Source organism: Colletotrichum aenigma (genome assembly GCF_013390185.1).
Source record: "Colletotrichum aenigma strain Cg56 chromosome Unknown KSG_Cg56_contig01, whole genome shotgun sequence".
In the NCBI taxonomy this organism is placed as follows: Eukaryota; Fungi; Ascomycota; class Sordariomycetes; order Glomerellales; family Glomerellaceae; genus Colletotrichum; species Colletotrichum aenigma.
In genome coordinates this window covers 5,669,532-5,693,227 of record NW_023500907.1, presented here as the reverse complement: position 1 = coordinate 5,693,227, position 23,696 = coordinate 5,669,532, and the positions used below count along the sequence as shown (strand labels likewise).

The 23,696-nt window shown below is 54.6% G+C and overlaps 10 protein-coding genes across 10 annotated transcripts; 4 read left to right on the top strand and 6 right to left on the bottom strand.

Annotated features, from left to right (window-relative positions):
• Positions 1-337: 337 nt before the first annotated feature.
• Positions 338-1,100, bottom strand: rps-14 (40S ribosomal protein S14; the record flags this gene model as incomplete). Its single annotated transcript, XM_037316764.1, has 4 exons — positions 338-489; positions 547-707; positions 866-938; positions 1,034-1,100. 4 exons carry the CDS (start codon positions 1,098-1,100, stop codon positions 338-340), a joined length of 453 nt encoding a protein of 150 aa, XP_037185544.1.
• A 404-nt stretch (positions 1,101-1,504) lies between these two features.
• Positions 1,505-3,026, top strand: rpl-7 (60S ribosomal protein L7; the record flags this gene model as incomplete). The annotated part of the gene is made up of 3 exons (XM_037316763.1): positions 1,505-1,518; positions 2,101-2,212; positions 2,400-3,026. 3 exons carry the CDS (start codon positions 1,505-1,507, stop codon positions 3,024-3,026), a joined length of 753 nt encoding a protein of 250 aa, XP_037185554.1.
• Positions 3,027-3,454: 428 nt separating this feature from the next.
• CGCA056_v001502 (Iron-sulfur cluster assembly 2-like protein) lies at positions 3,455-4,276 on the bottom strand (the record flags this gene model as incomplete). Its single annotated transcript, XM_037316762.1, has 2 exons — positions 3,455-3,829; positions 3,935-4,276. The coding sequence occupies 2 exons, from the start codon at positions 4,274-4,276 to the stop codon at positions 3,455-3,457; spliced, it is 717 nt and encodes a 238-aa protein (XP_037185556.1).
• A 2,117-nt stretch (positions 4,277-6,393) lies between these two features.
• mic10 (MICOS complex subunit mic10) lies at positions 6,394-6,730 on the bottom strand (the record flags this gene model as incomplete). The annotated part of the gene is made up of 2 exons (XM_037316761.1): positions 6,394-6,588; positions 6,656-6,730. 2 exons carry the CDS (start codon positions 6,728-6,730, stop codon positions 6,394-6,396), a joined length of 270 nt encoding a protein of 89 aa, XP_037184866.1.
• Positions 6,731-7,093: 363 nt separating this feature from the next.
• URB2 (Nucleolar pre-ribosomal-associated protein 2) lies at positions 7,094-11,293 on the top strand (the record flags this gene model as incomplete). Its single annotated transcript, XM_037316760.1, has 3 exons — positions 7,094-7,144; positions 7,196-10,502; positions 10,554-11,293. 3 exons carry the CDS (start codon positions 7,094-7,096, stop codon positions 11,291-11,293), a joined length of 4,098 nt encoding a protein of 1,365 aa, XP_037185552.1.
• Positions 11,294-13,450: 2,157 nt separating this feature from the next.
• On the bottom strand, positions 13,451-14,864 carry gsl-3 (3-ketodihydrosphingosine reductase gsl-3; the record flags this gene model as incomplete). Its single annotated transcript, XM_037316759.1, has 3 exons — positions 13,451-14,377; positions 14,436-14,652; positions 14,842-14,864. The coding sequence occupies 3 exons, from the start codon at positions 14,862-14,864 to the stop codon at positions 13,451-13,453; spliced, it is 1,167 nt and encodes a 388-aa protein (XP_037185455.1).
• A 602-nt stretch (positions 14,865-15,466) lies between these two features.
• CGCA056_v001498 (Uncharacterized protein) lies at positions 15,467-17,326 on the top strand (the record flags this gene model as incomplete). Its single annotated transcript, XM_037316758.1, has 1 exon — positions 15,467-17,326. One exon carries the CDS (start codon positions 15,467-15,469, stop codon positions 17,324-17,326), a length of 1,860 nt encoding a protein of 619 aa, XP_037185456.1.
• Positions 17,327-17,702: 376 nt separating this feature from the next.
• Positions 17,703-20,210, top strand: CGCA056_v001497 (Conserved oligomeric Golgi complex subunit 1; the record flags this gene model as incomplete). Its single annotated transcript, XM_037316757.1, has 1 exon — positions 17,703-20,210. One exon carries the CDS (start codon positions 17,703-17,705, stop codon positions 20,208-20,210), a length of 2,508 nt encoding a protein of 835 aa, XP_037185447.1.
• Positions 20,211-20,353: 143 nt separating this feature from the next.
• ECI1 (3,2-trans-enoyl-CoA isomerase) lies at positions 20,354-21,285 on the bottom strand (the record flags this gene model as incomplete). The annotated part of the gene is made up of 2 exons (XM_037316756.1): positions 20,354-20,978; positions 21,089-21,285. The coding sequence occupies 2 exons, from the start codon at positions 21,283-21,285 to the stop codon at positions 20,354-20,356; spliced, it is 822 nt and encodes a 273-aa protein (XP_037185448.1).
• A 962-nt stretch (positions 21,286-22,247) lies between these two features.
• On the bottom strand, positions 22,248-23,690 carry rpa49 (DNA-directed RNA polymerase I subunit rpa49; the record flags this gene model as incomplete). Its single annotated transcript, XM_037316755.1, has 3 exons — positions 22,248-23,111; positions 23,174-23,502; positions 23,555-23,690. 3 exons carry the CDS (start codon positions 23,688-23,690, stop codon positions 22,248-22,250), a joined length of 1,329 nt encoding a protein of 442 aa, XP_037185449.1.
• Positions 23,691-23,696: the final 6 nt, after the last annotated feature.

Here is a 23,696-nt window from a genome sequence, read left to right as displayed (position 1 = left end):
GTAGACTAGATATCCGTCAAGAGATCAAGGCCGAATCCGTTTAACGAAACACCAGACGCCTTGCACAATCTTCACCTCTCACGTTGATAAAAGCGCAGTAATGTTGCACAGACTCAGGTAGGGTTCAGGAGCTACTCTTCAGTTCAGGCCATTTATGGCGAGTTTCTATTCTGTCTACGATAGATACTGTCGCCCGCAGCAGAAGGCATGTCACAGTGCGTAGAATGGGGACCAGGCTAAGAAGCCGTTCCCCGCGTTTTTCGCGATGCCACCCAGAAACCAAATAACGAGCACTCCTGCCCCAGAGCCACCCAGACGATTGATAGCAACCGGGCGCTCAGAGACGGCGACCACGGCGACCACCCTTTCTGCGGGTAGAGTCGGAGGGCGTGGGGGTAACGTCCTCAATGCGGCCGATCTTCATGCCGGAACGGGCCAGGGCACGGAGGGCAGACTGGGCACCGGGGCCGGGGGTCTTGGTGCCGTTACCTGGAAGACGGAACGATCAGAACTTGATGCAAGGCAAGGCTTATGAGGGCAACTTACCACCGGTGGCACGGATCTTGATGTGGAGGGCAGTGATGCCGAGCTCCTTGCAGCGGGTAGCGACGTCCTGGGCAGCCAACATGGCGGCGTAGGGGGAGGACTCGTCACGGTCGGCCTTGACCTTCATGCCACCAGTGACACGGCAGATGGTCTCACGGCCACTGGAATCACCCAGAACGTTAGCCATCTGGAACCACCAGTACTTCTTGGGACATTGCTTCCATCAGTTGTGCGCGGCGCGAGCGTCACGGGAAATTCGGAATCCTCCCCGGCTCTGTGCGGGGCGCAACTGACTTCTTTCTTTGCGGGAGAGACCTACGAGAGATCGGTGACGTGGACGAAGGTGTCGTTGAAGGAGGCGAAGATGCGGGCAACACCGAAGACGAGCTCACCTGTTGGCGGGGTACCATGTCAGTCTTCACTCTTTTTGCAATTATGGCGCCGCGATGCCCGCAGGCATTGAAGCAGTAGAAAGTTCACGACTTACCCTCGCGGACCTGGGGTCCGAGGGAGATGTTCTCCTGGGCAGGGCGGGTGGTCTTCTTGGGAGGCATCGTGACTGCTGTGTTGGCGAATTGCTTCGGTGGTGGTTAGTCGGGAATGGTAGAAGCTCTTTTTCCTCTCGATGCGCGCAACCAAAGGAAATTTCACACAGGCGGCCGACGCTCGAAAAGTGGACGGTTCTGCCCTGACCGGGGCTTAACGGTGTCGGCCGGCAGAACGCTGCAATAGGCTTAGCGCCATGGGAAACCCTACCTAAGCGAGCGGCCCTTCAGCGGTGCAGGGTGAAATTTTTGTGAAAGTGGCCCCTGCGTTTGGCGGCGGGTCCCAGTTTTTGGAATTGGAGAATCTGCTCAAAATCTTCGTGATCCCGCCTCACTCCCCTCTCCTCTCCTTCTTCCGACCAGCGACCAAATTTTCGACGACACCCGCCGACAAATACTAACCCGCCTTCACAATGGCCGCCGCTACGTACGTTCACCATTGCCCCTGAACGCAGCTCTCCCCCCTTTCGAGGGCGTGCCTGGTGTTGTTGGATGTCTTGCAGATTGTCGTGGTCCTCTCGCTGGAGAACATGAGCTTTACCTCGTCGTGAAGTCTATGGGTCTCGTCAGCTCGAACCCTCCCGGGCCTCTCCCTCCTTCCTTCATGACCTGGAACATGGCTTGCGGATTGAGAGATGTTGTCTGGGGTGTTGGGGATGAACGGTAACTCGTTCTCCCTGAAAATCATTGCCGCATGATGGAGTCGACCAGGCAGCGCTGAAAAGTCTGCCTGGTTGCACACAAGCATCTGCGCGCACTCCTTCTTGAACATGTCAATGTTCGAGGTGTTGTCGGATGAGCAGAAGACTTGCGCTCCGGAGGTGTGCTGTTAGCCTCTGTAACAAGAGCACAAGCACCCTCCCGCGTTCGTCGTCTCACCGATCAAAGTCATCTTTCGAGTTAGCCATAGTGAGAATGTCGCGATTCAGCTACAGTTCTCGCACCGGCGCTCTCTTCCATGCTGCATGCAGTATGTAGGACTGCGTACTAATCTGAGTTGCATCAACAGTTCCGTCCCCACCTCTAACCAGGTCCTGGTCCCCGAGACCCTTCTCAAGAAGCGCAAGTCTCAGGAGAAGGCTCGCGCCGAGCGCAACGCCGCCGCCGAGAAGAAGAAGACTGTAAGTGCCTTCACCGCAATTTTCATTCACGCTCCCCTACATGATGCACAACAAACCTTCACGACTAGACTACGGTCGATGCTGTTGGAAATTAACCTTCTTTCGGGTCTGACACTTATTGGATTCAACGCCTCATTTTGAGAACACCACCCTGTCTTGCAACAGTTGCTAACATGTTCTCTCAAAGGCCAACAAGGAGAAGCGCGGCGTCATCTTCAAGCGTGCTGAGAAGTACATCACCGAGTACCGCGATGCCGAGCGTGAGAAGGTCCGCCTCTCCCGCGTCGCTCGCGAGAACGACTCCGCCTACGTTCCCGCCGAGGCTACCCTGATCTTCCTCATCCGCATCAAGGGTATCAACAAGATGCCCCCCAAGCCCCGCAAGATCCTCCAGCTCCTCCGTCTCCTCCAGATCAACAACGGTGTCTTCATCAAGGTTACCAAGGCCACCACCGAGATGATCAAGGTCATCGAGCCTTGGGTTGCCTACGGATACCCCAACCTCAAGTCCGTCAAGGACCTCGTCTACAAGCGCGGTTACGGAAAGGTCAACAAGCAGCGTGTTGCCCTTACCGACAACGCCATCATCGAGGAGAACCTCGGCAAGTACGGCATTGTCTGCATGGAGGACCTGATCCACGAGATCTACTCCGTCGGCCCCAACTTCAAGCAGGCCTCCAACTTCCTGTGGCCCTTCAAGCTCTCCAACCCCACTGGTGGCTTCCGCCCCCGCAAGTTCAAGCACTACATCGAGGGTGGTGACCTTGGCAACCGCGAGGAGAAGATCAACGCTCTTATCCGCCAGATGAACTAAGTTATTTGTTTGTCTTAAGGTTATGGGTCAATTGAATCAAAAATTCGGGGATTTGGCAATGTGACAAGACGGGTTTGTCTTAGTTTTACTCGGGCTTCGGCGGGGTTGAGAATACCAAGGGTTACTTTTATGATTGGCATGGTTGCACGGCGTTGATAACCACAAAAGGGAAACTTGTGTGAATTGATCATTTGACGACACCTGGGTTCTTCATTCCCTATGAGTAGCAATGCAAGCCTCTTCTAAAGAGAGTAGTGTTCCGCGTGTCTAATATGTGAGAAGTAGTGAGTCTGGAATTACCTCGAGGCTTGTTGAGCCTGCATACCCAAAGTTTTCGCTCTCTGCCCACCATAACCCCGTAGTGTACACTCATGTCCCCCTCTTGATATTAGTACGTAGGTAGTGCAGGTCCCCTGCTGACTCATGCTTCAAATCTTGATGTCGAAGCTCGTCCCGCATCCGCAACTGCTCGTGGCGTATGGGTTGTCCGTGATCTTGAACTGGGAGCCGATGAGTTCCATCGTGAAATCCACCTTGCTTCCCTTCAACAGATCCAAGGACGGCTCGTCAATCACAATCTTTGGTCCCTCAAATGTCGCCGCCGAAGGGTCCGCGCCCTCGGGAAGGTACTGGAATACCGTATCCTCCTCTCCAACGACCTTTGACCAATCATCCACGTTCTCGGTCCCTGGGAGGGTCACTAGGCTCATGAGGTACTGGAAGCCGTGGCAGCCGCCGCTCTCTACTTGTATCCTGAGCGCAAGGTTCGGGTTTTTGTCCTTCTTCATGATGTCGGCCAGACGCTGTGAGAGCTTGTGTTAGCCATTGCCACGCAGGACTTAGCAAGCCTCGCAACGAGACAAAACCAAAGGACATGCCTTGCCCGCCCTGTCTGTGATCTCAAGCACCATCTCCTTCCCGTCCTCGTCGTTTTGCGGGTTATAGACACATCTCGTCTGCCGCCTCGTCGCCGAAGCCGTAAACTTGCGGATCTGTTTGTGTTTTGTTGCCGCGTTTCTCCTCGCAAAGTTCTGTGGCGTCGGCCTTGTTCTTGAAAGAGTTTCGGTACTATGCTTCCTTGCCCCGCCGGGGTGATTTGTCGTGGTGTCGGTGGCGGTATTCCACCTCGGAATCAGAACCGAGAGAATCGGGGCGCTAGCCGTCGTCGGCGTCGGCACCGAGCGGCGCGCAAGCTGCACAAAAGCGTTTGCGCTCGAAGGCGCGTGGAGGCAGCGCAGTGATGTTGCCATATTTGCTGCGTATTCGGGGGGTGTCGGATGCGCTCGTTGAAGTCGCAGGTGGAGGGCCGGGTTTGAAGAAATTTGACCAGCAGACAGAGGGTGGCAGATCTGGCTACCTACCGGGTGTAGCACAGCTTATGATGTAAAAGGTGATGGGCGGTAGGTGGCGGCAGTTGGCATTTGGGGGCAGTTCGGGGGAAATTAGTCAGCTCTGGGGGAGCTCGAAGGATGTCTGTTGTCCAATGGTTGTTTACGGATTTCAACTCATATTTGAAGCTCTGGCGGCGGTGCGGCTGGTTTGCCCGTTGGCCGGTGTGCAGGACACATCAAGATCTGTGATCGAGCTTACATGTTACCGTTTCAATGGCTTTTATCCGGGCAACGGAATCTCCGCTTTGAACCAAGGTATTTGCATGTTTGAGCAGATAAAGATTGTTGGCTCGGTTATTGAGGTTGTCGGAGCCGGTTGCTCGGATCTGTGGAGTACTTCAGATCGGAGACGCTGCAATCGCCGAGCTGCCCCGGCTTGCTAGGGTCTGGTCAACCGCCAGTCTCGACAACCCGCAATGAGTCCGGTCGAAACTATGCAGCCAATTGATATACCTGGTTTTGAAGTGTTTACAAACGGCACTACAAAGGATTTTGTATGTCAACAAAGATCGAATGATCACTGAGTGTGGCATTCAGCGCTGACCTGCCCTGAGTGACGAAACGTGTGGGTTGCATTTGCTGCTCGAGTGCGTTCCTTAAAATGATGAAGATGAGGTTGGTAGCAGAAATCCCAAAGCTTTCATTTGAAGTCTCTGCCAGTCAGTGCCTCCTGAAAGACGAATTGCCTATGCAAGTGCCATTGCCAAGAGTACCCGGAGGGTGTCTTGTGTCAAAGGCGAGCCTACCTTGCTGGTCATAGTTTCCTGCGTTTGCAGACTTGGTCTTGTTCATTGCAGAAAGAGCGACTGAGCTTCGGTAAAGTTCACAATGGTGATTGGGAAGCAGCAAGCATTTCGCAATTCCGTCGATCACCTTCAGCAATGATCATCTACAACTTTCAATAATCCTACACGTCTTTGCCTAAATCCTGGAAACGAAGTATCATTTTGGAACATAGTTTTATGTCGCCATGACATCTGTAACCCTCAAGCTGGCTCTCGCCAACAATACCCAACCCGGGGTCAATCTAACAACAAGACCGCATCTTCACCAAGGCGGCGATCACGCCCCCCGCCCCGTCAGCACGAAAATCATCCAGCTCGCCACAGGCGCCGCCATCGATGGTCTACACCAAAGCCGGGAGGTCGACGAACGAGGAATTGGTCCCAGTCAGGGCATATCAGGCTGGAAAATTGCTGCTCTTGTCTTCGTCAGCATAGCTTTGGCCACATCTATCACTGTCGCTCTCTACCTCATCTTGTCCAGGCGAAAGGAATGCAGGATGCGGCAGCGGGCTTCCAGTTCCACTGATTCTGCTGTTCTTAAGGGAGAACGAAAGAGAAATCTCTTGGGGATGTACTAGGATCCATCGATCACATGCTGCATCACCATTCTCCAGTGGACTTCGAGAGCCTCTTGATTCCTGGAACAGTGAAATCCCTTCCGACGAGCAATCGCACCTTTCAACTTCGAAAAGCACACCGGTGGTAATGATATGCGGGTGTGTAGGCAGCGGTCAGAACTCTGGTGAGGGCGACTGGGTTCGGTCATCGCCTTGGCAGAGATGGATAACGGTTGCTCCTTGGACACATACCAGGGCTTGGTTGAACACCGCACATTTCTCTATTCCGTTTGAAGGCAGAACGGCGGGAACATCAAGGAACACAGAAATTTCAGAACACCCTCCACTTTCGACCTCGTGGGGTAGCAGTACGCAAGCAGCATGGCACGAACAGAGTAGACAAACAAAGAAAATGGCTCTATTCCCATCGCTCTTCCCCGTCCTAATCTAGCAATGCCGACTCCAAAAAGGGTGATCTCGACGGAGGCACGCGCCGGCTCCTGGCTTTCCCCGGCGAGCTTCACGTGCTCGTGTGACGTAGTTGATTTTGTACAGCGTGTGTCATTCCGGTCGTTCGAAAGTTCGCCTTCGTTCTTCCGGTCTGTCTCGTTTCGACGGTGGTCCAAGGCATGACCTATGCCTGCTTCCTGATCTCCCTGGCGGCCTGCTTCAGGCTAGAGTTGCACTCCTCATACGCACGTCCAGCTCCGAAACCAACACCGATGAACGCAGGCCACGCTCTGCGCTTGAACAGGAGGACTGAGAAGACGACGCCGAAGCCGAGGCCGAGGGTGGACTTGACGAGGAGGTTGGACAGGCAGTGGTCCCACTACAAGAACAAAATGTCAGAAACAGCTGAATCCTCTGGTGTATTTAGAAGTGGGGAGCTAGCTAACCTTCTCGTTGAGAAGTGCCTCACTGACGGGTCGCGCGACAGCGCTCGGGGGAGGGGGAACGGATTTCTCAGCCATGGTCGTCGTCGGTAGCCCTGGAAAGATGTTGGTCAGCGTCAATGCGGCCTGCTGCAGCTTTGGGCGTCGACACTCACGCAATTGACTAGATACGCACTGGTGGGTGTCCGGGTTTGGAGCTTCAACTGTGGATTTGATCCAAATGATGTTTTCGGAGAGACCCGGCAAATTGATGTTGAACACCCGAGGGCGGTGAGCTCTCGGTGAGATTCGGTGACTGAATGCGATTGGGTGGGGCGGCAGAATCCCGAAATTTTGGGAAAGCTCAAGCCATACATCGCGGGGAGTTGATGCCGAGTAAAACATTTACCTGCTTAGAGACAATATACGTCTGCTGGGTTCCTTTTCTGTCGCACGGTCGCGATGGATGTTGAAATGACTGACGCGAGTCCTGACAGGTCGTCAGAGACCATTGTAAGTCCAATATCGACCAAATGTGTTTTCTAGCGTACTGACAATCCAAAGACGGCAGACAGGGACTTAGTCAAGACTGTGCGATCTCTCGACCAAACTGGCCCCGGCGCCAATGGCGAAAATCTCGATCGGCTATGGAAGCAGCTCACATCCTCCGGTCAGAGCCAGTTCTCCGCTGCCGAGGAGAGCGTTCTGCGATGGCTCCTTAAGACGATGAAGACGAACAACGACGAAGCAGAGATTGTCCGACGATTCCCTTTGACGTGGCGCATCCTCGGCTGCTCGTTCCAGAGAATACCTCTCTTCTCTCTCGCAAAATCCCTCGCCGATCGAAAGTTTATGGCCGTTCTTCAGCAAACGCTGAAGGATGTCGCAAAGCCTAGCACCGAGGCCGACACAACAGACTCGAAGAAGAGGAAAAGAGCCGGCACTGCAAAGTTCGAATTTCAGAGTCTGAAATCCAGCGATGGTTGTCTGGCAACTGGCGAGGCCATTTTCAGTGCTTTGAAGATACTGCTGGCGCGACTGGATCCTGCGGCGCAATGGTCTGCGCACGACAGGATGGGGGCAGAGCACATCAAGGCGCTTTTCGCGCAACCTGCGGCCGATGCTGTGGAATACCTGTCGCCTCTGCTGTCGCTGTGCAACCAATCGCTGGCGGTCGCTGATGGCGAACAGTTCGAGGGCCAGGAGTCCTGGGTCAAAGTCTTCTCTTCTGCATGGGACCTGCATCTTCAGGGAAGCGCCGATGCGCTTGAGGTAGCCACACACTTCTCCCGTGCCTCATTATCCATTCTGGGCAGACTAGAGCAGGGCGCTGCTGTGGGCGATGTAGTGGCCAAGTTCTGGACGCGCGAGCTGGAGAAGTTCCTGCAGCGCAACCTCATTCTTCCTGCTAGATCGGCATACTTCAACAAAACCGACCTCGAGATTGTCACTCGCGCCTTCAGCATGTTGCAAAGTATTGCATCCGTTTCGGTTCCCGTAATTTACAGCTTGGCCTCGGCCGCGCCGCAGGTTGTTGGGGGACTCACCACATCCAAAGCCAACGACGCCTGGATGCAAGAGGTGTTCAGGTTGTCTGAGCGTGCAAACAGACAACTATCCAAGAGCGAAAAGGCGCGCGTCATGACATCGATATTGGAAGAAGCGATCGCGAATAAGGCCTGTATTGCCTTGGACGATCTGCGTATGGTGTGCAGTAATTATGCCGTTACTGGCAGCCCCAGCGAAACCGACTGGACACTCCTTTCTCTCATCGCTAAATGCGACGCAGATGTTTTCCTGCAATCCGAGGAGGGAATGGAGCTCTTCGATCAAGTTTGCGAGAGAATTACTGTTGCTGGCGCTGAGGCAAGCGAGGTGTCCATGAACGAGCTGATTGCGTCGCTGATCACTGGCTTCGAAAGCGCCCGTGATTTATCTACCTTCCTGAAGAAGTGGTTCGACCAGGTTTCCAAATTTGAGGATAAGGCTCTGCGTTCCAAAGATAGGCCTGTCTGGTTTACTCGAGTCCACCGTAGCCCTATCCTCATCGGCGGCATCGAGAAATCGTTGACTACGAAGCAATTGACGAGCCTCCTGGAATGGGTTGAGAACCAAGAGACTCTTCGACCAGCAGCAGTGCTCATCTTCCTTAACACAATTGCCAGCGCTGTAACCAACGACGATTACGCTGATGCGATTGGCACGCAACTATCAGATTTGACCCTTAAAGTATGGTCATCTGGCAAGGTTCCTTCAGATATCCGCTCCTTGCGGTGGAGGATCATCGCAAAGACAGTGTCATGGGCGGACTACCAAGGAGCGACCAAGCTTTGGGACAGCGTTCGCGCCGATCTGACGAAGGCACTGCAAAAGGCCAAGTTCGAGGACGAGGATGCTTGCGAGGCTCTGGAGTGTGCGTATCAGTTCTGGCTAGCCATGTACCCGGATGGCCGTGACCAGGCCGATCTCGCTTCGCTCCTCACATCGTTCGTGGAGAGGTTATTGAAGAAGGTGAATCTCGATGACGTGAAAGAACTGCTGGAATCGCGGGATTCTTTGGCTTCAGACACCTCCCATGCGTCCAAGTTCTGCGCCGAGTACCCGCTGGCGGCGTCCAGACTTGTTTCGCTGCTCTCAAAGTCATCTGGTTCCATGCCAGAGTACCTGCAAAAGCTTCTTGGTGACAAGAACGACAGCGAATCGCGGCTTGGAAACGTGCTGGGTTCTGTCTTCTCAAATGAAAATAACCTGCGCGACCGAAAGCTGACGGCTGGAGTCGTTGACCACACCATCGAAATCATCGCGCAGGTTTCTGGAAAGTCGTCTCCCTGGACTGAGAAGCGAAGCAGGACGGCTATGGTTGAGCTCTCGAGGGTGACCGATGAAGGGTTGACGAGACAACAGCGGGAGCGCATTATGGAAATCTTGATTCACAAGATCCAAGCCGTCAAAAGCATAAGCCCGGAGCATTCAAGTTTGGTTCTTGGGCTGGTTGACAAGATCATGAGGAAACCGACGTTTTACAAGGACATGGCGTTCTCAGATCTCCAAAAGATTGCTGCCTCGATCTCGACAGCCTGCACTGAGAACAACTCAAAGGTGGCTGTTGGGTTGTCCCTGCTTCTTGGCAGTCTGTCAACGGCGACTATTCGACAGATGAACGATCATCAAGAGTACCGTGTGCAATATTTCGAGAGAGTTTCCAGTCTACTGGGGGATGTTGCCAGTGGCGAGTCCTTTGCTCAGATGACTCTCCTCAAGGCACTCCTGTCTGTGGTGTTACCTGATGCTGGCGCGAAGGAAAAGACGGCTGTCATCGACGTCGACAAGACTGCCTCTGCACTTACTAGCAGGGTAAAAGAAGCCCTGGGCGACTTTGCGAAAGCATCTCGCAAACAGAAGGTCGATAAGACCGTAGTCAACCGGTTGCTAATTGCTCTGGACGCTGCCGAAACTTTGCCTGACGCTGCCGTCGGACAAATGAAAGTCAAGGTGTCCCAATTGGAAGAGGCAAGCCAGCAGGCCGTCGCAAACGGGCACCTGAGCGGCTGGAAGCTGCGATCCTTCCTCATTAAGCGTTTCCCATCGCAACTTGCCGACCCTCGCCCAACCTCGTTCAACGAGCTCTTCAGCAGCGCCGTGGCTACACCCCTCCCCAGTGGACCGGCTCCTGATCCGCTGTCCGACTTCAACCGCCAAGCTATTCTGGAGGATTGTATTGACGCTGTGGTTGCTGGACTTGATTACAACGAGAAGCTTATTTACATCCAAAGCCTCCTCGAAGGCGTGAAGGAAGACTCTGCTACCAAGGCCGGTGCATCAACAGAAGGCCAGCTCCTGGCTATTCGCCGTGTCATCGCTCAGATGACGGGTAAGTCGCATCCAACCACAGTCGTCAATCTCAGGCTAACACGCAACACAGAAGCACCAACCGGCCTTGAGAAGTCCAAGACATTCGATCTGGCAACCGCACACGGCTCTTTGATCAGGTACCTCACCAAGGCCAAGACCGTCCGCGAATTCGTCAGAACAGCCGAAGTCCTCCAGCAGCTGCTCGACATCAAGTCCAACTCAATGACCCAATGGAACATTGAGACCACCCTAAGCACCGCAGCTGTCATTGTCGCCACCGACCCGACCAAGCTCCTCGACGCCTCACCCAGCGTCTACCAGTGGCTTTGCAAACTGATGGAGGTGATTATCAAGAAGCACCGCCTCCGTCTCGAGGGCCACTACCACATCCTTGTCTCAACCCTGGAAGCCCTTCTTGGAGCCCTGTCCCGCCAACAGACCTCTGCAGCTGTCCGCGCGAAGCACGCCGCGCAGTTCACTCGTCTGGTCACCTTGGTCTGCGAGCCTGCTGCCGCCGCCGTGTCGCGCGTGCAGCACCTCAGCGCCCTCGACTCCGCAACCGACGCGGCCAAGAGGTCTGCCGGCCGACACATGTACCTCGTACTCATGGCGTACGTCAAGATGCAGCTTGACGTGGATGTCCCGAGAGATGTCCGCGAGGCGCTTGAGCCGGGCATGAACTCCGTGTTTGATATTACGCCGATCGAGGTGAGGAAGATTTTGAACGACGCCATGGATGTTAGCGGAAGAGCGATTTTGAGGGAGATGTACAGGAGGTATACCAAGTTTGGGAAGTGGAGTGGTGTGTAAAAAAGGCCAAGAGGGATTGTGGTGGCCGTGTGCAAGATACCCTAGATATAATACAGCATTTCTGCCTTCCAGAGTTTCAAGTCTTGTCATATTTTTTGTCTGATTGTGCATCTCATCACCGTCCAGCAAACTTGTTGGATCAATGCAAACAGTAGAGGAATTCGATTGTTCAGGAGTAAGCTTCGTTGCGGGCTCCTCGAACTCTCGAGATGCAAGTCTTGGGTTGAGAGATGTCCCGAAGTACTCGAGCTCTGGTTTGGCGACATCAAAATTCATTACAGTGACAACATATCTGAGCGTACCAGTATTTGGCCGAAATATCTACTGGTTCATGTTGTCGTAATGCAGACGCCGAATTACAGGGCTCATGTGAAAGAGTTCATGTGCCTGGTCAAATTCCAACGATAAGCGGCTTGCAGGCCCTCGGCCACCGACCTATACTAAGGCATTTGCGTCCGAATCTACATCTTGTTGTTTCTGCCTGTTTTGGCGATTTATACATCGGGGCTATGATGCGCCTATATGATAACGATTGCCTCAATCTTTTAGCATGCTGGAAGTACAAATAGCTAGCCTTCTCATGACTGGTCGTCATCTGGCCACAATAGGTCCATTGCTTCGCGTTCATTCTTAGTCCCTCCCCAGATATGTTAGAATATTTGTGTCTGCTTTGCGACGAGCGTTCATGGCCATTATCCCATCTAGCATCGACCATTTCTCATCTCTCATCTCTGGAAGTCATTATCCTACGTGCATACGGGGCCGATTAAGCACCGAGCAATTGCAAATGGCAACAAGATGAACACAATCTCCTCCAGAGCTGTCAAGCAGTTAGGTCTAGTTCAGCAACCTTTGTCTGCCATTGGCTTCGACGCGAAGTTTAGGCCTATTTTAAACCTGAGGACACAGATCAATCATTGCGCCTGTCCCTTGGCCTGCCTTGGTTGTACGATGGGCGAGCCGTCATTGACGTTCACGGTGCTCGTGTCATGATTGGAGATACTTCACGGCGATGATCAGCACCGGATCCGACATTACGATGGCAGTGAGCCTCGTAGCAACGGTACCCAGCGCCACGCGACAGTATGCAGCATTATAACAGCGATGACCCCTTACATCAGACTCCAAGATGACTAACCTGCAACACCAATCGAATGTGGTGCAACATTTCGTCATTGCCATAGTACCCAAAAGACGCACGAATGGTTGAGTTACATTGCCGGGAATGGCTGTATAGAGACCAATTCATGAGGCTGTGGCTCCTCCTGCTTACTGGCGCGCCATCTGGTTCGCACTTTCGTTGTTCGTGTATATGACGAATACCTTCCTGAACAACAGACAGAATCAATTTGCGGTTAGAAATCATCGCAGTCCAGAAAGTAAGCATATATTTCTTCTCTAAAAGAAAATTCAAAACCCCTAAGATTGGTGTCTTCGACGAATTGAGGTCGTGCGCAGGCATATTTGAAAGGCTGCTAATATATAACTGAAAGCTGGCCAGTATAGGACTAGCAGAGTAAGATGTGGGAAACAGTAACGTACAGTTAATTTACGTATATAAATCGGACTTCGACAGGATCTTAATGGAAATATCCCAACCAAGAATTCGATGTCCTCACTTTGTGTTCGCTTGCGAGTGTTACTGTGGCCTGGTCATGTGGCAAAGGCGATGGCGGTGTTGGAGATCCGTTGGATAAAAAGCAATCTCATTGAGACTCTTCAAACTGAGTGTTAGTGGAATAATCAATGAATAGATGCCATTGAAGGCCGAAGTTCAGGGTTGCTGGACGGCGGCGATCATTCAATCCTGGCAGAGCTTTGTTGACGGCTGCAAAGTTTGTATGGCATTTTCCGTCAGGGCTCTCGTCTAGTAAATGTCACCTTCGGTTCCTAAAAGAGGACGAAGTGAAGGCTTGGTATTCGTTTCGAGGGAGACCGGCGACGTTCTCTTGTTAGTGTTGGTGGATTTTGCACCTCACCTAACAGGACTTTCGATTCCATGCAAGGGCTGTCGTGTTGGGTAACCCAAGGTTACTGGCAATATTTCCTTCGTCTAAAATTCGAGTAGTCGCAACAAACATCCTTCTCATCAACATGTGACTTTTGTATTAAATATTAAGGGTATCAACCATTCCCATCATACATAGCACCCCGCGCTCAAGCCGCCTTGGGCTTGGGGTAGGTAGCAGGATGGCCGTGCTTCTTGCCATAGTTCCTGCATTGCCTCATGATATCGGGTAACATGAACACCCAGACCCACGACGTAATCCAAATCATGAAGGTGTCGACCACCCAGTTGTTACGGATAGAGCCTCCAAGACCACTCCACTTCATGAGGCTGCCCAAGAAGGCCACGGTGACGAAGTAGTCACCTCTCTCCAAACCCTTGATAGACAACCTAGCCACCTCTTCAGGCGACTGTACGGGGTCAAGCTCCTCCAATTGGTGCGTGATCTGGGGCTTGGTCAAGTTCTCCTTCTCCAGACCAGGGCTGGTGATGGTTCCAGGGAACACGACGTGAATCTTGACGTTTTGCGGGTACAGCAGCAGCTCCTGCGAAAGCGTGTCGGCCAGGCCACGAATGGCCCACTTGGACGAAGCATACGGCCCGTATCCCGCAACGGTGAAGAAGGCCACCACACTCGTAGTCATGATCAGATGCTTCGGCTCCTTCTCGACCGGCGCATCGACCGCCAGCCACTCCCTCAGAATAGCATGCGCCATCTCCGCCGTGCCGTAAAAGTTGACATCCATGTTGCGGCGGGTCTGCGCGAAGGGGGTCTCGATCCAGAAGCCCGTGCTGGCCATGCCGGCGATGCACCAAACAATGTCAGGGCTGCGGCCGTCGTTCCAGGCCTTGACGTCGGCGAGCAGGGGCGCGGCGTAGTTCTCGAAGGTGATGTCGGCGGTGAAGAAGGTGAAGCGCTGGGTGGAGGGGTTCTTGGCGGCGGCTTTGCACTCGGTTACGAGCTCTCCGAGACGGGCGGCGTTACGGGCGACGAGGGCGAGGTTCGCGCCCTTTGCGGCGAGTTGGAGGGCGACGCTGCGGCCCATTCCCTCTGACGCGCCAGTCAAGAGGATGGTCTGAGGGGTGATTGCACGTTAGGAGATGACCTTTGCGATGCTTGGGACGCAAACTCACCTTGCCCTCAACAGGCATGTGGTTCTTCCAGTTGAATAGACCCATGGCGGAGGCGAAGAGGACAGCTGCGAGACCTCCGAGAGCTACCCACACAGCTTGTGATACGTTTTCCATACCGATCGAGCGTATCAGGGGCGAAGAGGAGAGCTTGCCGCTAGGCAGGATGTAAGGGGGCGTCAATGCTTTATAGCAAATGTCCTCGGCTTGTTCGGGGGCACTGTCGTGCGATAGGTAGTCGGGCGCACGCGTCGGTCAGGAGAAAGCCGTTGAGTGGTAGATGGGGTTAAGCTCACCTCATTCGAGGGGTTCAGAATGCAGCTCCCGCCGTGGTCCGTGTTAGTGGGGTCCTTGATGCGCTTCAGGCCGTCTTAGTGCGCCTCTCCCCTGGACCAAAGGTACGATATACTTCTCCAGGTAAGATGGATCCATCTTGGGGAAAATTGATGGCGGCCAGCCGGTAAATGGACTCAATTTCGGATGCCTCGAGACGTTAAATAGACCTTAACTGCATTGCCGATGTAAGAAACTTGGCTCTTAGCTAAAGAAATCTAGTAGAAGAAGGCCAAATGTTTTCCGATGAACTTTCGTTTAACGAGTGCGTTCTTGGTGGATGTTGCATAGCTGGCAATAGAAAACTCTGTATCAATTCCATGGAGGTAAGATAACTCAAGCACCTAGAATCTAATCAAGAGTGACCTCCATCGTCTCAATTGTATTCGCAAATATCTACACTTACAGAACCATGCGAAGAAGGCATCTTCATCTTGAATGGAGCCGAGTCGCATTGGCTGGGTCGACCCCACTATTTGCTGGGTCATTCAACCAATGAGCGACGACGCCAACAACTGTCTCCACTAAAAAGTTCTGCGCTTGGTGCAGTGAACCAAGAACATTTTTTGCAATCGGCAGCTGCATCTTAAACTCGCTCCATCTGGTGTCTGTCTCGACGTCTGATTCCCACCAGCAATCCGGCCGCCCGTCACACTCGAACCGACTTTAGACTCTCTAGACACCCAGCCGGTAAACAAAAAATGGCCAAGAAGAGAAAGGCCTCTGCGCCCGCGCGCACCGGCCCCAAGGAGCTCGACCCCGCCGACGCTCGCCTTGGTCCCATCACCACCTACGAAGATGTTGCTGATTCCGAGGACGAGTACTTTATGAACCGCGACAAGATCATGTTCGACGAGCAGCCCAAGTCGAAAAGGAGAAAGAGGGACGAAGAGGAGGATAAGTTCTTGGAGCACTCGGACGAGGAGGTCTTGGACTTCGACGACGGCGACGACTCCGAGGAAGAGGAAAGGAAGGCGGAGCTGAAGAAGGCCAAAAAGGCCGCAAAGAAGGGCCAGGCCGCTGCCGAGCCCGACGAAGAAGAAGAGGGTGAAGGAGACGAGGCCGACCCAAGCTGGTGGGGATCCTCGAAGAAGGAGTACTACAATGCCGACCAGATCGAGACGGAGGCCGACGCCCTTGAGGAAGAGGCTGAGGCCAAGCGCCTGCAGCAGAAGAAGTTGGCCAAGATGTCCGAGGAGGACTTCTTGTTCGATGAGGGAGAGTGGCTGGCTTCCAAACCTGACGAGGCGGAGGATCAGGAGGTTGTCACCGAGGTTCTCAAGGATATCGAGATCACAGACGACATGGGCCCCGAAGAGCGCAGGAAGATGCTCCAAAGCAGATACCCCGAATTCGAGCACTTGGTGAATGAGTTCCAGGGGCTGCAACCGCAGCTTGTCACCCTTCAGAAGGAAGCACATGGCAAGTCCAGCCAATCGCTCGAGGCTGTCAAGTACTGGATTTTGGGGTGCTACGTCGCCGCTCTCGCAAGCTACTTCGCCATCCTCACATCACCATCCCGCGACGGCTCATCAACACAAAAGACTCTGGATCCTGCGGAGCTCCGTGAGCACGAGGTCATGGAAACACTTCTCGAGTGCCGCGAGGCCTGGCAACAAGTGAAGGCCGTCCGGCCAGCCGCCCCAGTCGACTCGATGGACGTCTCGGAAGAGGAAGCGGCCATTCCCGAGGAGGACGAAGACGACGCTGCGATTGCCGCCGCAAGAGAGGAAGCTCGCAGGCTCAGGAAGCTCGAGAAGGCCTCCAAGGCTAAGAAGAAGCAAGCACAGGCTGTCGAAGACTCTCTCAAAGACCTCGACGACCTCCTCAAGCCGTCCAAGAAGACCAAGAAGGCGAGGAAGGCTGCGAAGACGACCGCCGACGAGGACGACAACTCGGACTTTGGCGAGGAAGAAGTCCTCGACGCCCGCACCGCTGCCGACAAGGCCGCTCGCAAGAAGTCCCTGCGCTTCTACACCTCCCAGATTGTGCAAAAGGCCAACAGGCGCACCGACGCCGGCCGCGATGCCGGTGGAGATCACGATCTGCCCTACCGCGAGCGTCTCCGCGACCGCCAGGCCCGTCTCAATGCTGAGGCCGAGCGCCGTGGACAGAAGGGCTCCAAGTACGGCGCGGACCTCGGAGACGAGGGAAGCGGCGACGAGGACGACGCCAGGACCGCTGCCGCGCTGCGTGGTGATGGTGACGATGAGTACTACGACATGGTCGCGGCCAAGTCCAAGAAGAAGAAGGAGGAGAACAAGGCATACTACGACGCTCTCAAGGCGGCTGGCAAGGCGGACCGCGTTGTCGAGCAGGAGGTCGTCGGGGCGGACGGCAAGCGCAAGATCACGTACGCCATCGAGAAGAACAAGGGTCTCACGCCAAAGCGCAAGAAGGAGAACCGCAACCCGCGTGTGAAGAAGAAGATGCAGTACGCTGAGAAGCAGAAGAAGCTGAGGAGCATGAAGGCCCAATGGAAGGGAGGCGAGCCCAAGGGCGGTTATGGCGGAGAACTGTCCGGTATCACAACGGGCATTGTCAGGGCAAGGAAATTGTAGGCTTTTTGGGTCGGAAAGTAGAATTGGAGTTAACACGAAGTTTTCAAGACTTGGGAGGCATAATCAAAAGTTTTCATGTGTCAATTGCAGCAAGTGTGTGTTTGATTCATCCGGGGCCGAGTGAGATTGCCGTAAGTGGGATGTGCACAGCGTACGAGGTACCCCCGAGCTCCAAGACAGCTGGCCCCACCAATTTCCATCTGGCCAGAAGAGCTTCAACTTCCCAAAATCAGCGACTCTACGTGCGTGAAACCAACCACGAGGCAAGCGCGACGCCTGCGCAAAGGAGTCTACGGCTCCGGAAGCTAAATCGCATACGAATCGAATTGACGAATACCCCTGACGACGTCGATAATTGCCAATCACCACGCCCAACATGGCGACCGCCGACCTCTCAACACTCACGTCCTCCACCCAGATCTTCTCCTCCAACTACACCCTCCCCCAGATCCGCGCGATACACAAATCCCTCCATGTCGAAATAGACGAAAAAGCGAGCCGCCTGCGCACGCAGGTCGGTAGCTCCTACCGCGATCTCCTCGGGACAGCCGACACCATTGTCCAGATGCGGAAGGACAACGACGCCGTGCAGGGCGTGCTGGGCCGCATGGGCGGGCGCTGCGGGCGCGGCGTCGTCGGATCAAAGGTCGCTGGGCTGAGCAATTTCGAAGGGAGCATAAAGGAGCTATACGGCGGGGACGTGGGCGTCGTTGCGAGGGCGAAACTCCTCGAGGCTTGCGGGCTCGTCGTGGGTCGCGTGCTCAAGGGGTCTGGGGCCGGGAGCCTGGAGCTGAGCAGAGGGGACAGGGTCGTGTTGGCGAGCAAGGTTCTGGTGCTGAGCCGACTTTTGGTGAAAAGCTTGGGAGAGGAGAAGGTTTTGGAAGGCGACGTCAGTCACGACGTTGAGGCTGCGAAAAAGAGTCTGGTCGGGCTGAGGAAACGGCTCCTGCGGAATATTGAGGGGTTGATGGAGAAGACTGGAGAGTCTGTGAAGCAGGAGGATGTCTTGAAGGCGTTGTGTGCGTACAGCCTGGCTACCAGCTCCGGTGCCCGCGATGTGGTCAATCACTTCCTCCGCGTCAGAGGAGCTGCCATGGCCATGGCCTTCGAGGTCGAGGACAATGAGCGGCAGCGAGGCGCAGGCGACGTTCTCAAGAGTTTGAACCTCTACACCAAAGCCCTGCTCGATGTCCAGGCTCTAGTGCCTTTCAAGCTGTCAAACGCCTTGTCCGATCTCAAGAAGAGTCCTCTGCTGGCGGACCCATCACTCAAAAGGCTTGAGGGTCTGCGCCTGGACGTCTATGAGCGATGGTGCGGAGAGGAGATTCAGTTCTTCACGCCCTTCATCCGCCACGACGACCTGGATGGCCCGCAGGCACGCGATATGCTCTTTAGCTGGGCGAAGAAAGGCAGTGAGGTGCTTGTCGAAGGGCTGAAGAAGACGATGGAGCGGATGATGGAATTCAAGGCCATCACGGAGCTGCGTACTAGCGTGCTGCAGCTATGGATCCGCGAAGGTGGCAAGGCGAGAGGTTTTGATCCTTCCGAGATGCTAGATGAATTACGCGGTGCCATCAACGGGCACATGCTGCACGTCCTCGAGGTCAAGGTCAACAAGCTGCATATCATCGGGTCTGAGGTTGCGGCCACTTTGGACTCATGGCAGGACGGTGTGACGGATCAGACCGTGGACCTCTGGAATGTGCGGAGCTTTGATATCGACTTGATCAACGGAGCGGATCACTTCTTGCAAGAATTAGTCGCAAGAATGTATGGCCGCAATGACTCGGTTTCCAAGGCCGTCAATGGCTTCCAATCTTGGCGGCGTATCATTGATGAAGTCGGCGAAGTGGTGGAGCAGCTTCGAAGGCAGCGCTGGGACAACGACATTGATGAGATTGAGGACGAGGAGACGATTGAGGCGCGGCAGCAGCTTCTCAGCAAAGACGACCCGCGGATACTGCACGAGAAGCTCGACTCCACACTCGCCAAAGCGTTCAAGGAACTCGACGAAAAGCTCACGAGCCTGTGGAAAACAAAGGAGGATGCGTCGAACAGCGGCAGAGTGGCCATGTACCTCCTCCGCATCCTCCGCGACGTGCGCCAGGGCCTGCCCAAACTCGACACAGTCAAGGGCTTCGGGCTGACTGTGGTACCATCTCTTCACGAGAAGCTGTCAGTCACCGTCGCCGCCAAGCCGATAGAAACCTTCGTCAACCAAGGTCTTTCACAAACGACCGTGGTAAGCCGGCCATTATGGGAGGGAAGCCCCGAGCTGCCGACGCAGCCGTCACCTACGTTATTCCGGTTCTTCAAGGATGTATCAAAGGAGATGAGCGATGCGGGTATGGATCTCTGGAGTGCGGTGGCCGTCCGCGTCATGAAGCATCATCTCAGGAAGCAACTTTGTGAAAAGTGGCTCGAAGCTATCGCGGCGAACGACTTGAAGGATGCGAATGTCAAAACCAACGGCGACAAGACTGAGCCTGCGTCCGCAGACCCGGCAAAGGAGCAAGAAAATGAAGACACTCCCGAGCGGACTAAGAACGAGGAGAGTAAGGAAGAGGAATCTTCGGAAGATAAGAAAGATGAAGAAAAGCAAGAGGAAGCTTCCACGGAGGATGCCGAACCTGCGCCGTCGCCAAAAGCAGACGAACTAGCCCAGCAGCGTCGGGATCTCTTCACCCAGTGGCTTTATGACGTCTCATATCTGCGCTGTTTCCTCGACGCTTCCAAGCAGGGCAAGGAGAGTGAACTCGAGGCTTTGGAGGAGAAGGTCTACCATCAGACAGGCCTGAACAGCAGCGAAGCTCGACAGCGCATCAACAAGTCTTCACAAGACTACTACAAGAAGACGAACCTGCTATTCGGCTTGCTCGCATGATGTAAAGATACCCGGTCACATATACGATGAGATACACACACTAGAGAGAATGAAAAAGAGAAAAAAAAGTCATGATCTAGAATACAGCTTTCCCTTTGTCGTGACGTAACATATCTACAGCAAAGCAGAATCTTCTGACTCATCTACAACTTGTGCCTCTTCTCACCGCTGGCAATCTTCCTAAATTCCTCCTGCGGGATCCCCTTCATAAACCTCTCAATGCCCGCAAACACCTCCTGCGAATTCTGCCGGTCCATAATCTCCATCTCGGGCCGCCTGATGAGCGCCTTGATCCCCGTCAGGCTGTCCCCGATCAGGTGCGCGCCCAGCCTCTCGTCAACCTCCTGCAGCACCAGGTCGCGGAACTTGGCGTCCTCGCCCTTGCCGCAGTCGAACACCTTGTTGACGTAGCCCGTGTGCAGCAGCTCCTCGGCGGAGATGCGCTTGCTCATGATGAGCGCCTCGTTGGCCTTGGGCAGGCCGAGCCGCGTGACGAGAGCGCGCGAGGCGCCGCCCTCGGCGACGAGGCCGAGCGACGAGAAGGGCGTCAGCAGGAAGGTGGACGGCGTGGCGTAGATGAAGTCGGCGAAGGAGACGAGCGCGGCGGAGAGCCCGATGACGGGCCCGTTGAGGCCGACGACGAGGATCTTGGGGTGCGTGTAGAAGGCCTGTGTGATGTTCAGGTTGAAGGCGACGAAGCCCTGGAGCCAGTGCTTGTGGGCGGCGGCACCGGAGGGGGATTCGCGGGCGATGGAGACGTCGGCGCCGCTTTTTGATGTTAGTTACGTTAAGTTGCTTATTTGGAGTAACCGAGGGATTGAGATGAGATAAACTGAATTCGACCGGGGGTGGGGGCGAAGAACAATAACAAAACTCACGCTGAAAAGTAGCGTCCCTTGGCCGTCAGGACGGTGATGAAGACCTCGTCGTGTGTGGCGATCTCACGCAGCTTCTGGGCGAGGTCGTAGTACTGCGGCTGCGACATCGCATTGAGCTTGCGGTCGTTGTCGATTGTGAGCAGCGCGACGCGGCCGCGGTACTCGAGCGAGACGACGGGATCCTCGGGACTAGCCATTATGTGTTCTGATCTGCTGGTGTCTAGTTGGTCTTTCTTCTACAATATGTTGTCTTTGATTTCGGTTCTTCTTCAATTCACTTTTGAAAGGAATATTGTAATGAACTGGGAGCCATAGAAATACCCGAAAGCTCACCGCATGAAATAGATAGGCTACGAACACAGATACAACAGCTCTCCCGCAGGTGGTTGGTTGGTTTTATGAGAGACACAGGAGCTATGCCAGGGGATAGTTACCCCGGACCCCACACACACTGGACCACGACTGCACCGAGATGCCTCGGCAGGACGGGGGGCCACTGCGGGGTGTTAGCGTCACACAGTACTGGCAGCGCACATTGGGAAACGTTTCTCCAATGCTCAGGTCAATTGCTGCTGCTCCTGCTCGGTAAGGTACTAATGATTCATATTTCACAGGCCAACGACGTGATTGCTGCACCGGGCCATCTGATTCATATACGATTCATGAAACGAAACTTTTGGTCATCAATTGGCGTGTGCATTTAGGTTGCGCACTTTCTATAGGTAAGCCGTGGTAGCCATGTAGATAGAGTATGCAAGTTGTCGGTAGTCCGGCAGATCTTCTGGTCCTCGCTGTCGTCCGGCCCCGGTGCTATTGTCGCCGGCCCCGTCACATTCCTTCCCCGGGCGTCGTCTCTCGTCCCCGTCGCTTCTCGTCCCCGTCCCTCCTGGCTATTGTTGGTGGCGCTGGCGGTGCCGGTGCTACAGCCGCCGGCCCCGTCACTTTTCATCCCTATTGTTTGCTCCCGTCGTCTGTTTCCGTCGTCCGTCTTCGTCGGTTCTGCCTCTCCTGGCTACTGTCGTCCGTCCCCGCTACTTCTGCCGCTGCCGCCGCCGCCGTCGCCTTCGTTAGTTGTTCTCGCCACTGTTTAGGCCTGGCGCAAAGGAATTATCTCCCTGCGTGCCCTCTGAACCTCTTTTTCATCGCCCGCGACACCCTCCTAGCGGCGCTTGGGTGCGAGAGATCTGAGCTTGGGGAACTGTAGTGGCAGGGCCAATTTCGCAACATGGTGTTGCTTGCCCTTCTCCTTGCCAGCGACAGGCTTTACGCGGGCACCAATCTCGTAAAAGTAGGTATTCATATCCTTCTGGTCGAGACGCATATCCTCCCGCAGCTTAGAAGTATCGACCTCGAAGTTATCGATGATACAAGCCAAAGCGCAGCAGTGCGCAATAAGCAAATCGCTGTGGAACTTGCGGATCTCGCCGCCATCTGAGAACTTGCGACGGATCTGCTCGATAACAGCCTGAGGAGCCGGCGCGAGCTTCTCCTTGAGCTTTTCGCGGGGAGGGACACGCTTCGTGCCGCGTTGCTTTCCTGGTTGTGCCATCGTATAGAACAGGAACAAAAAGTAGAAGTAGCGCAGAAGGCGGATCTTGGTAACGTTTCCAGTGTCAACAATCTTCTTGACGCGCGCAGCCACGTGCCTGGAGTAGACCTGCACGTCCTCGCCCTTCTTGGTGGGCTCGATCCAGTCCTTGACGGGGACAGCGGCGAGGACCTCGCGCCCGATGAACTCGTCGGGATCGTACACATCCTGGATGGCGTCGGCCTCGAGGTTGGGACGGGGGACGGGCTTGGCCTGGTCGACGATGTCTTGGAGCTCTTCCTTGGACGCCATAGTCGCGGTGATCTCGCCGATCTGCTTGAGCGTTGCCTTGTCCGCGGCTGTAGACTTGCGGGGCGAAGCGCCAGCCTTGCCCTTGTTGGGGTCGATGGCGTTGAGTGTGACAGACTCGATGGCCTTCTTGGCCTTCCTCGTACCGAAGGTCTGACCAAGATCGGTCTTGAGCGCGTAGAAGCTCTGATTGTAGTCAGTAACAATATACACAGTATACACAGCATACACAGACGACAGAGACGAACCTGGTAGTCTGCTGGCGCAGTCATTGCCTCATCTGAGGCCTGCTTGGCTCTGGCTGTGCCCCGAACCACCATCTTCTTGGCCTCCACCACTTCCAGCTTGCCCGTCTTCGGGTCAAACACTCCAATGTAGTGCTTCAACGACTTTTCGGAGTCGCCGTTGCCGTCTTCTCTAGCCGTGTAGTCCATCGTCTGGTGAGTATTCGAGTGCAGAACGAGGTCCTGCGCCACTGCGGGGGTCTTCTGTTTGCGCCTGCCTGACAATTGAATGTCTGACTTGACGTATGGGGTAAAAGGAGTGTTCTTTGATATCCTAATGCCAGGGGAAGAGGCTGCAAATTGTCAGCGAATGGTGAATAATCGCAGGGAGACGATCGTACGTACCAACGACAGGTGGGCAGAGCTTGGCCTGTGAAATCGAAGAGATCGTGAATTTTGACGGCATTCCGGTAGCCTGCTTCTTCGCCTTGACGGCGGCGTCGCCGTCTCTCTTCCTCTTTCTTCCGTTGGCGTCCGCCATCGTCTC